Source organism: Amborella trichopoda, chromosome 11 (genome assembly GCF_054954075.1).
Source record: "Amborella trichopoda isolate Santa Cruz 75 chromosome 11, AtrichopodaSantaCruz75HAP2 v2.0, whole genome shotgun sequence".
Lineage (NCBI taxonomy): Eukaryota > Viridiplantae > Streptophyta > Magnoliopsida > Amborellales > Amborellaceae > Amborella > Amborella trichopoda.
Window position 1 is genome coordinate 4,177,958 of NC_142346.1, and position 10,680 is coordinate 4,188,637.

Sequence of the window (10,680 nt, forward strand, 5' to 3'; positions counted from 1 at the left end):
TTGATAAACTTACTATATGAGCATGGAAGTGAAGCAGCTTCCTATAGGATTGGACTCGTACCTAGAGCACTCATAAAAATCAGGATATAAGTTCAAGGCCTATAACGAGCTGACAGTATAAAGAGTCACTGGAGAGGGTATGTCATTTGTATGTTGTGCTAAATGTATGTTGGATAAGATTCTTGGGTCAAAGCTATATGCTATGATAAAGCCTGATGTACTATGTAGTGCATACACTAAGTAGAAGTTCAAATCAAAAGATGCCTTCATGTTATGCAAATGGCATAACATAAAAATAGTGAAATAGATGAGGAAATTGTTGTATTCTTCCGTGGAAATTTCCTTGTGTTATTTTAAAATAATATCTCTTTTTTGCATAGAGCTTTGAAAATAGTATTTTGTTTTATTTGTATAGAAGAATTGATGTTACCCCACATTGAAGATGTAGAAGAGGAGAATCTTGTTTAAATATGTGGATATTTTTTTCTCTTGTTTCTTAAGAAACAAAGTGAGAGAATGCTTATATGGAGCACATATAACGTGCGAACGCATATGCGCATGTGCGAGGGCGCAAAGGTGCTTGATGATGCATTTTACACTTCGTGTGTATCACGTGCTCCTCACCCGAGCCGACAATCCTAGTATCTAAAGTCATATATTTGAAAACAACTCTTAATAACCCCATCTCTATATATAGATCGAAAAACGTGGGGAGAGCAGTTTGCAAGAGGAAACCAAATTGAAGTTTACCAACCTTCCCCATGTGCATCCGTATTTTGAGGTGTGCAAACATTGAAGGTAATGTGTACCTGAATTGGAACTTGTACGTGCTAATGACTAGTGTTCCCTTTGAAGATAAATGAAGTCAGAAGTTCATGTCTCTCATGGGGCCTATAATTCCCACTGATCTACCCAACAAAAATGGAAGCCATGATAATATGAGGGTATATGTCACTGGAAAAAGTTTACATAAGTGCGAGGCTCTAAACAATCAAATTAGGACCCACATCAAAAATTTCATTAGAAGATGTTGTTTTGAAACCCAAATATCCTCAAATTGGTCATCTGGACCTCAAGACGCATGGACATGATAAAGAATTGGATTTCAAGTCTTGAAAATAGTGCATCTTATATTGCAATTTTGGACTGTCAATTTTCAAGATTTTTAAGTTTTCATAGATCTGCTCGATCTACACTATTTTTGAAGCTTTAAATTTTATAATTATACATGAAAATATATTTTGAGACTATTACAAAGATTTCCAGTATTTAAACCATATTTTTTACACTATTTGAAGGTGCGCTTTACTTTGATTGTTTAGAGCCTTGGAATTGTATAAACCGCACCTATTATCACTACAATTATCAATGTTTTAATTGTAAATGGACCCGGTTTCTATGCAGCCGAGCCCGCATATGTAGAAATTCGGGCTTATTAATAAATCTATTTTTTAGACGGATTTTTGCACTTAATTTTTAAGGACGTATAATCTCTAACATGAAGACCATGACTATGAAAAAATAAGTAAATTTTAAAAACTACAAATAATAATTCTAGTAAGAAAACACTAGAGCCATCAGTTTCTATTATTTTTAGATGGAACACCTACTTGCATTGATCTTTAAGATGGATGCTTTATACTTTTTGGACCGCATATGTAGCCATGCGGTCCAACTTGCATGAAACAATTTTCCATTGTAAATTTCAATCTAGAAATGTGAACAAGGAGACTTGTCGAAAGGGGTCGATTGGGACATTCATCATGATTCAAAGGAAAATAGATGGAGACAACCAACAATGAAATGGAGATGGGGACATTTATGAGAGGAGACACAAAGATAGAGATTTAAATCTTTCAAAGAGGTGAAGGAATGTATGTCACGATCTAGTATCAAAAGGACAAGAATACCTAACTCCAATAAGTGTGGAGGAGAGGCATGGTAGAGATCATGAACCAATGGCAAATTCAAAGGACATGAATACCTAACTCTTCAGTTGGGGGAGAGGTGACCTGTCTACAAAGGCATTGCCACGTACCTATTTAGTAAGCATATCAATTAAGGACAAATACATAATAAGAAAGTCACAATCAATTTTAGCTGTTAGATGTGAAATTGAACGGTTAAAAATATGACATCAAAATCAGAGAAATCAAAATCAGAGAAACTTAATGCCTATTTCAAACCAAACTTCTTAGAAAATGTATCTTAGGAATGGTAATGGCGGGAAGTCTAGCTTAGTCCTAAGAAAGTACGACAGGTGCCATGAAAATGGCCTAAGGGCCGGGTATGCCACAACGAGTTAGCCCAACCCTTTTTTCCATATTTTTTTTCTTTTATTTTCTCTTTTATTATATTTTTCCCAACTTGACCCTGAAAAACGTTTCCCCGAAGGTCCATGCCCACGAACTGCAAATGAAGTATGAGCAGAGATGAAAAAACAGTATAACTAATTTCCTAAACATCACATACACATTTTAAGAGCCATGCACTTCAAATACAAGACCTCATATCTCTCACGCTCTGCTTCCTCCTTTTATCTCTCTCGATTTGGGATACTTTTGCTATAGGACAATGACCGACTTGTATGTATACATGTTCAAAGAGATTTTTTATGCGATTTTGGGGCATATTGAATGAGATGCATTACTTTTCTTAAACTTTTATTGGCATCAATATAATATGGAAAAATATACAATGAGACTATTTATTTTTTATACAAGAAGGTCGCAATCATCATTGACTGTTAGATTTGAAATAAGGTGGTTGATGGCGTGCCATTGTTTAAGCACAAAATCCAAAACAAAATTTTTTGAATGTTGTGAAATACTTTCATCCGTTAGATTTCACATCTAATAAATAAAAATAATTGCAACCTCTTTGTACAAAAAATAAATGGTCTCGTAATGTACATTCCCATATAATACATATAACTCATCTTATAAGCTCTACCTAAATGCTTAACAACCCACTCAAGTTAGACAAATGAATATTTATCCTCACATCTTACCAAAAGTACCATTGCACAAAAATGACAAAATGTCACTCAAGAATTTTCCAGCACGATTTCATCATAGGTCTTTAGAATCCCAAGAAACATGTAACCCCTAATATCAAATGGGGCTCTATGTAAGTTTTATGTTATTTTATATTTTTGGGTAGGTTAGTTGGGAGTCAAACCTTATAAACCTATGTTATTCTCTCTTACGCCATTATCACTAATCCTTAAATTGTGGTGGGTGGCCAATGTCCTATCACTATACATTGCACCTTTAACAACATATCACTATAGGGATTTCTCTAGAAAATAACATTCCATGTAAAGGCTTCACATATGAAAAGCATTTCCACAATTTTAAGAACCCCCCAATCACATATTAATTAGAACTTCTATATAGGAGAAGTATGGAAATCTCCCCTATTAGGACTACCCCTACTATATAGAATTTTTATACAGCATAGAAGTATAGAAACATTTCCCTATTAGTTAAGATGACCAATATCATTAAAATTTGGGGAGGGTTGAGATTAATAACATCAAGTCTTTACACAATAAAGTCTCATTTCTAAAACCTTGAACACCAACTCAATTGTTGAAGTGGGTGAATAGTAAGTCCCAACTACCACCATTGTTCATCATGCATGCCTCTAATGCATATCATAATCATCACCATAACAATAATAAAGGAACAGGTAGGGATAGGCATAATCTTCCAACACCTCAAAACCCCGTCAGAAAAATGTAATTTTAGTGTCAAAAATCTAAATTATAGCCCAAAATGTAATTTTAGTGTCAGAGATACAGATTATAGCCAAAAATATAATTTTAGTGTCAAAAAATCCAGATCATGATCTAAATTTTTTTTTATCCCCCTAATTATAAAATCACATTCTCAAAACATGGTCTAAACCTGGAGCATTTGCGAACACTTGAAAATTGACACCCAGATAATGTGTTTACCAAGTTATAGTATTTTTTGGGCTTAAATCTATTTTTTCAAATTCATAAATGTTGAGGTTTATGTTATGCCTTTCTAGCAGCGGGACAACAATGTCAGGTAATATTTGAGGCATGGCCTTATGTAACATTTTCCTAATAATGGTCGCAAAAAGATTTTGTGCTCCTATTGGAGCATGGCATCCATTCAATCCCTTAAGGTAAAACCCAATACAACTGTCTGGTTAGGACCCCAAATTTTGGGGATATTACCTTTTCAAGTTAGCGACTAACCTCTTTAAAAATAGCATCCACGTCCAATTTTTGGATAGGAGTGTTGGATAATTCAAAATCATAACATGAGTTCAGATAGTTAATGTTGTTGTTGTTTTTGCTGTTGTTGTTGTTGTTTCACATCCACTGACGAATGAAAAAAAAAACATAAAAAATAAGCAAAGAGAGAATGCTTGCATGCCATGTGGACCACCCTATTTTGCCGGTCAAATTTGCAAATACCCCATTGTCTAAACGCGTTTGTTTCCTTGTGAACGTACTGTACGAAGCAACCAGACCTTCTTTTGCCCTTCAAATTTCGTCGTTTATATTTTGGCCTCTATTTGTTTTAATAAAAACTATTTTCCCTTAAATCCTTAATTTGTTTTTTATTTGTTGTATGCTATATTATCAGTAAAGGTGGCCTGGCCTCGCTCTCCTCCAAAAGACTAGGATCTTGGCCACAAAATGTGACCCTAAGGCTTGATGGCCCCAGTTAATCTAGGCTTGCCCAGTTCAGCCCGGCCCGTCCCTGCCCAGCCCTTTTTTTTTTTTGCTTTGTTTTCCATTAATTTTACCCAGCCTGGCTCAAATTTAATAGGGCACGGACCTGAACTAGACTTGCCCTCTTGGAATAAGGCTGGCCCAGTCCAAGCCTTGCCTATTTTTAGCCCCAATTTTTACTCAGATTTGGGACCTAAAATGAGAATGGGAACGTTGGCCACATTTAGAAGCAATTTTTCAGAAAATGAAGTTTCTAATTCAAGGAGATTTAAAAGTACATGTTATTGAATGTATAGTAAATATAAATTAAAAAAGGGCAATATTTTGGGACAAGATCCAATTTCCAAAACCTAGCTCCACCCTACTATGGCCGAATTTTTAGACCATGCTCCTATCCCAATTCGAGGAAAACAAAATTTGTCAAAAGAGAGAGAGAGAGAGTACTACAAATAGAGGAGAGAGAAGAATGGGGGAGCATGCTGTAGAAAGATAGTGAGCGTGAGAGGCCATGCTAATAATGGAGAAGAACTGAGTCCACTGGAGAATGTAGTAACCATAACTGTAGCAGCCAAAGGAGAGGACGACAGTAGGCTCGGAAAGGGTCGGGCCAAGGCTGGGCCTTCCAGGGTTTAGCCCTTGTACCCATATGGCCAGCCCAGGCTTTGCCAGACCGAGTCGAAGAGGCTCTGGCTTAGGCCGGGCTAGACCAAGCCAGGCCAAATAGAATTAAAAAAAAAAAAAAAAAAAGACTGGGCTGGCCTGGCCCAGCCCTCGGATCACATTTTATTGCAGAAAATATAGTTTTTTGGGCCAGGGCCACCGGCCGGGCCAAACCCCACCAATTGCCAGCCCTAGACCAGAGAAGGGAGTTTGATTTCAAAAGCATGCAAACACCATGTCCATGCTATTATAGGCATATGTCAACATTCATCTGTCTGTATCCATATCTTAGTCATGCACCATCTCTCTCTTTTTCTTTTTCTGTTCTCTTTTTTTTTTTTCACAAAAAAGAAAGAAAGATATGCGCTCTCTCTCTCATCCCATTGGAAATCCAAAACTGAGGTGAAGTGCCCTGTTATAAGAGAGGCCAAGACCAAAGACAGATTCTACTGCAAATATGGCATTCCAATAAAATATGGCTACACCCATATTGAGAATTCCACTATCATCTTCAATAACAGATAATCTCTTTCAAGTTTCTGCCCTTTCTTGGATCCATTGTCCAATAAAACATCTATAGTACAACATGTGATTGCCTCGCTCTCTCTCTCTCTGTGAATTACACCATAAGCACCTGTTGCTATTGAATCAAGAGGCAAACTCCTCAACAAACTCTTGCAAATCGAATTGTCCATGAGAGCTCTCTATAGCACACACAACTTGCTCAAACGAGAACACAGAACAAGGCACCACTAAACCTTCTTTTTGATCGAACCCAAACTCATCTTGAGCTTTCTCTAACAACATCCTAAACAGGGGATGAGACAGGAAGTTCATAGGAACAACGTACCTTCGGCGCTCCTCCCCAACATAAACTGCCACACAACCTGGCGGTGTCGTGACAGGGGTGTCTCCCGATGCGTCGAAAAGGCACTCGTATCGAGTTTTTCGGCGGCCGAGGCTCTGGACCCTTTTAGCTATTTTCTTCAAGGACTCCATGTTTTCTCTCACAGACATGTGTGCTGAATGAGGAGTGAGAAATGGAGGGGAGGGATATAAATGGGAGGGAGGAGAGAGGTTCATGAATGGAGGTCTTAGAATGTGTTGTGCTTGATTCAATTAGGGTGGTCCTTTTGCTATGTTTGGGTGTGGGTTGGGGTGGGGGTGATGGAGTCAGAAAAGCAACGGTATGTGAAGTTCGCCTCAAATGGCCCTTTTGGTATTTTATATGAATGCAGAATCCTTCTTTTTGAAGGTCGGAAAATAAGGCTTTACAAAAGAGTCGACTGTATAGCTCCAATGTTACAAGATATAAATTCAGGAACATGGTTGGCCGGCTTTTGACTATCAAATGTAAGGGTGGCAACGGGTCCGGCCTGGGCTGGCCCGGCCCTTTGTCTCTAGCCGAATCACGGCCTGGGCTCTTTTAGGGTCGAGTCGGGCTGAGCCACGCCAAAAAAAATAAAAATAAAGCACAAAAAAAAAGGGCTGGACTTAGCCAAAATGGTTGACATTGGCCCAACGGTTGACACTGGCGTTAGCCCAACCTTTGGACCACAGTTTGTGGACCAAACCCTACTTTTATTTTAGGCCTGACCGGGCCAGCCCATTGCTAAACCTAATCAAATGTTGAGACGGAGAGAGAGGCTTGTGTGTGTGAAAATTTGTATGTTCGTTTTGCATAGCGATGTTGGGCTCACCCACTTAGAGTCCTTTCGCACGAATGCGGATATGCACTACAGAACTAGGATAGATGGGATACAAATATGCCAAAGTCGATGTCAGTATCTGTGAGTGGATATAAATATGACAAAGTCGATATGTGTATTGAGTGAAAAAACATGCAATAAAATATAAAAATAAATAAATCCTACTAGCATATAAATAAATATTGACACCGTGGTACCGAGATATACGTGGTTCATTTTTTCAGACTACGAATGAATCCACTATTAACTCAAAATTACAATAGTTTTCTAAAAAACCAACTTTTTTGGGGTCACCAATTTCTACTTCTCTCTCAGATATACCTCTAAGACATTTCTTTTCTTTCTAGAGACTTTCACCTTTTTTTTTTTTTTTTTTTTTTTTTTTTTTTTTTTTTTTTTTTTTTTTTTTTTTTTTTTTTTTTTTTTTTTTTTTTTTTTAGAGGCTTTCTCTCTTTCTCTAAAAAGGATGTGCATCTCTATCTCTATTTAAAAAGAAGATATGCCATAAGAGTGCCCAATTTACTTAGGACTTGGTATACCTCATCGGACAATTCCATTGGTAAACCTCATCGGATGGAACGGGACGCCACGAGAGATACTTCTCGTTTGTGGTCAAGGCTAAGTCTTAAGGGAGAGCGAAAAAGGTAGAGTAAAGAGAATAATGATAAGGCACAAAACATTAAAAAAGGGTTTTGTATGAAATAATGCTAAAAGCAATTTCACAGAAATAGTAACAATACAAACTAGAAATATTTCCTTTTTCAAACTAATGCTAACTAGGAATATTCAATCCTAGGGGGGAAGAGAGAGATTGGTCAATTTTGGAGACATTAATCATTACCTTGAGACCTTTTTTTCATAAAGATCAATGAAGCACATTTTAAATATTTATGTGAAAAATCACTTATTTTTGTTGATATTTTAGAAAAGAAGCACATTTTAAATATTAATGTGAAAAAATCACATATTTTTGTTCATATTTTAGAAAAGTCATAGTCTTAAGCATTTTTAAAAAAATATCATTTTTTTTTAAAAAAGTCGTGTTTTAAATGCCGTCTTGCTAAAGAGAGAAGGGTCAATTTTGGAGACATTAATCATTCCCTTGAATCTAACCTTTAAAAAATGGGCCGAGTTATAAGCATCCAAAGTTATTGAGTGAGGGAACTCCAAATACAGGCTTAAACTAAGGAACATAGCCGGAAACATATACTTTTATTTTGTTTGTTACCATTAAGTTGTGGTTTACTGGGTATTTTTCAAAAGGAAAAAGTTTATATAAGTGTGAGGCTCTAAACAATCAAAGTATAGTGCACCTCAAAAAATTTCACTAAAAGAGGTTGTTCGATGCTTAAAAATCTTCGAATTGATCTTCTCGATCTCAAGATGCATGGATATGAGAAAAAAAAGGAATTTCAAGTTTTGAAAATAGTTCATTTTTGGACCATCAATTTTCAATATTTTAAAGTGTTGATCTACACTTTTTTAAAACTTTAAATTTTATAAGTAGCGATGAAAATAAATTTTCAGGCCATCAAAAAGATTTTCAGTATTGAAACAACATCTTTCGACGCTATTTGAAGGTGAGCCTACTCTGATTGCTCAGAGCCTTATACAAGCCACACCTTTTTTCAAAATAGCGATGATCCAAAAAGTAAGACTTGGATTGCGACCCACAGGTATGGTAATAGAATGGTCTTTTTTGAAGATAAATTGCCACTTGCAAGAAGATTTTGGGCCCCATACTCACTTGATACACTTACCATCACTCTGGACTCTTTGTTTACACTTTATATACCTACAAACAAAACATAAGAAAAGAGAGAGAGATAAGGGTGGCAACGGGCTGAGCTTCGGCCAGGCCAGCCTTGGCCGTAGCCCGGACCTTGTCCCCATATGACCAGGCCAAAACCAAGCGAAAAATAAAATAAAAGAAAAACCAAGGAAAAAAAAAGAACCAGATAAGTCTGGCACTGGCACTGGCCCTAGCCCCCAACCCGTGGACCATAGTTTCTGGCCCAGGCCCTATTTTTTTAAAATTAGGCCTTCCGGCCCGGCCCGGCCTGTCCCGAGAGAGAACTCTTTTATATGATGAGAGGGAGATTGGTTAAGGAGATAAAGAGAGGACAAAGGATTAAGAAGAGAAAAAGGTCAGTTTGCGGCCCATCACGTTATCGCCACAGGATTGGGCGCACTTCAATTGAGACGCCAAGTTGAGGACTTATGTCAACACCCATTCGCCACTCAATCACTATCAAAAAGGAAAATTTAATCAACTAGAATGTGCACTTCCATTACATCTTAGAACAATATGATATTGATGTACGAAAGGATAAATCAATTTTAAGAAATTCTGTCACATTGAAATTAATGGATTTTTTCATATAAATTCAGAATCTTATACAAAGATGTTCAGATAATTTAGTTGGTAAAATTTAATTGTACTTTAATATAAACTTTTCAAGTTTCGGAAAATACTATTAATATGGTCTCAATAAATGTCGTCAAATCAACCATTTTATCAATAAGAAGTGGTTACTTTAAGAAGATCTTTTCACTCAATTACCACCACAAATATTTTGTTTAAAAAAGGCCCTAAATGTCCATGTTTAGGTTTTGTATCCTGAACATGGCTAGTTCGATAACATGGATCGTAATACAAAATCAGTCTAAATGCCAAAATACATTTTTTTTTCTTGATGCTAAACTTCGAGTTAGAGATTTATGAAAATAACATTTTGGGTTGGAACCCGGAACCACCGAGATAGTCTCATCATTTGGCTGAAGGCACTTAAGTCAAGCCAAGCAATATAAATATAAATATCCTTGCTTGTTACGGGCTTCTAACCCAAAACAAGCAAAAAAAACTTAGGCTATTTGGCTTAGGCCACTGAAGAGGGGCCAAATTGTGATAATAATGATTTTTCCCTCTAAGTTGTTTTTTCGAACTTTTCAAATCTTAAATAGCAAACGTTTAGATGCATTGCTACAAAAATAATAGGAAAACTATCAAATCTCTCCTAAAATATCAATTGTTTAACATTTTACCCGTTTTTGTCCAAGCAATACATAAAATATCAATTATTCTAACTTCTTATTAGGTTGATGGTTTTTTAATAAAAAAAAAAAAAAAGTAAATGACAAGCTCAAAATGACATGGTTGGAAGTAATGACAAAAAAAATGGGCAATTATAGCATCACTAAAGGTACTTAATACAGTAGAAAGACGGACTATAATTCGTGCAGCTGAATCCAATTAGTTAGAAAAAAGCTTTGACAGTGAGATGAAGAGGATGTTAAATGGATTATCTCTTGGCTTCTCTATGAGTAAATAAAATAATTAAAGAGGTAGTAAGTAAAATGACATTTTTAAAGTAACCACTTCATCGATAAACTCCATTGATTAATTTCAGTACTTCAGTTATTTTCAAAAAAAGCTGTTTCGCCATGGGTATCCAGTCTTAGTGCAGGTAGTTGTTTATGCGCACTCGAGTTGTAAGCTGAAACTTGTTTCCGGTTCAAAAGTCAGTGGCTAAAATTTCAATTGACTTCCATGAAAATTTAGTGGTGGGCCCACACTTTCAGTGCATTGACTACGGT

General features: G+C 36.4%; 1 protein-coding gene across 1 annotated transcript; it reads right to left on the minus strand.

Moving 5' to 3' along the window:
- Window positions 1–5,805: 5,805 nt before the first annotated feature.
- Window positions 5,806–6,954, minus strand: LOC18441250 (protein SMALL AUXIN UP-REGULATED RNA 12). Its single transcript, XM_006851369.3, has one exon. The coding sequence runs from the start codon at window positions 6,455–6,457 to the stop codon at window positions 6,023–6,025; it is 435 nt and encodes a 144-aa protein (XP_006851432.2). The 5' UTR covers window positions 6,458–6,954; the 3' UTR covers window positions 5,806–6,022.
- Between the last annotated feature and the right edge of the window lie 3,726 nt (window positions 6,955–10,680).

Coding starts and splice junctions, on each gene's coding strand:
- LOC18441250 (XM_006851369.3), bottom strand. CDS start 6,457: ATGAACCTCTCTCCTCCCTCCCATTTATATCCCTCCCCTCCATTTCTC.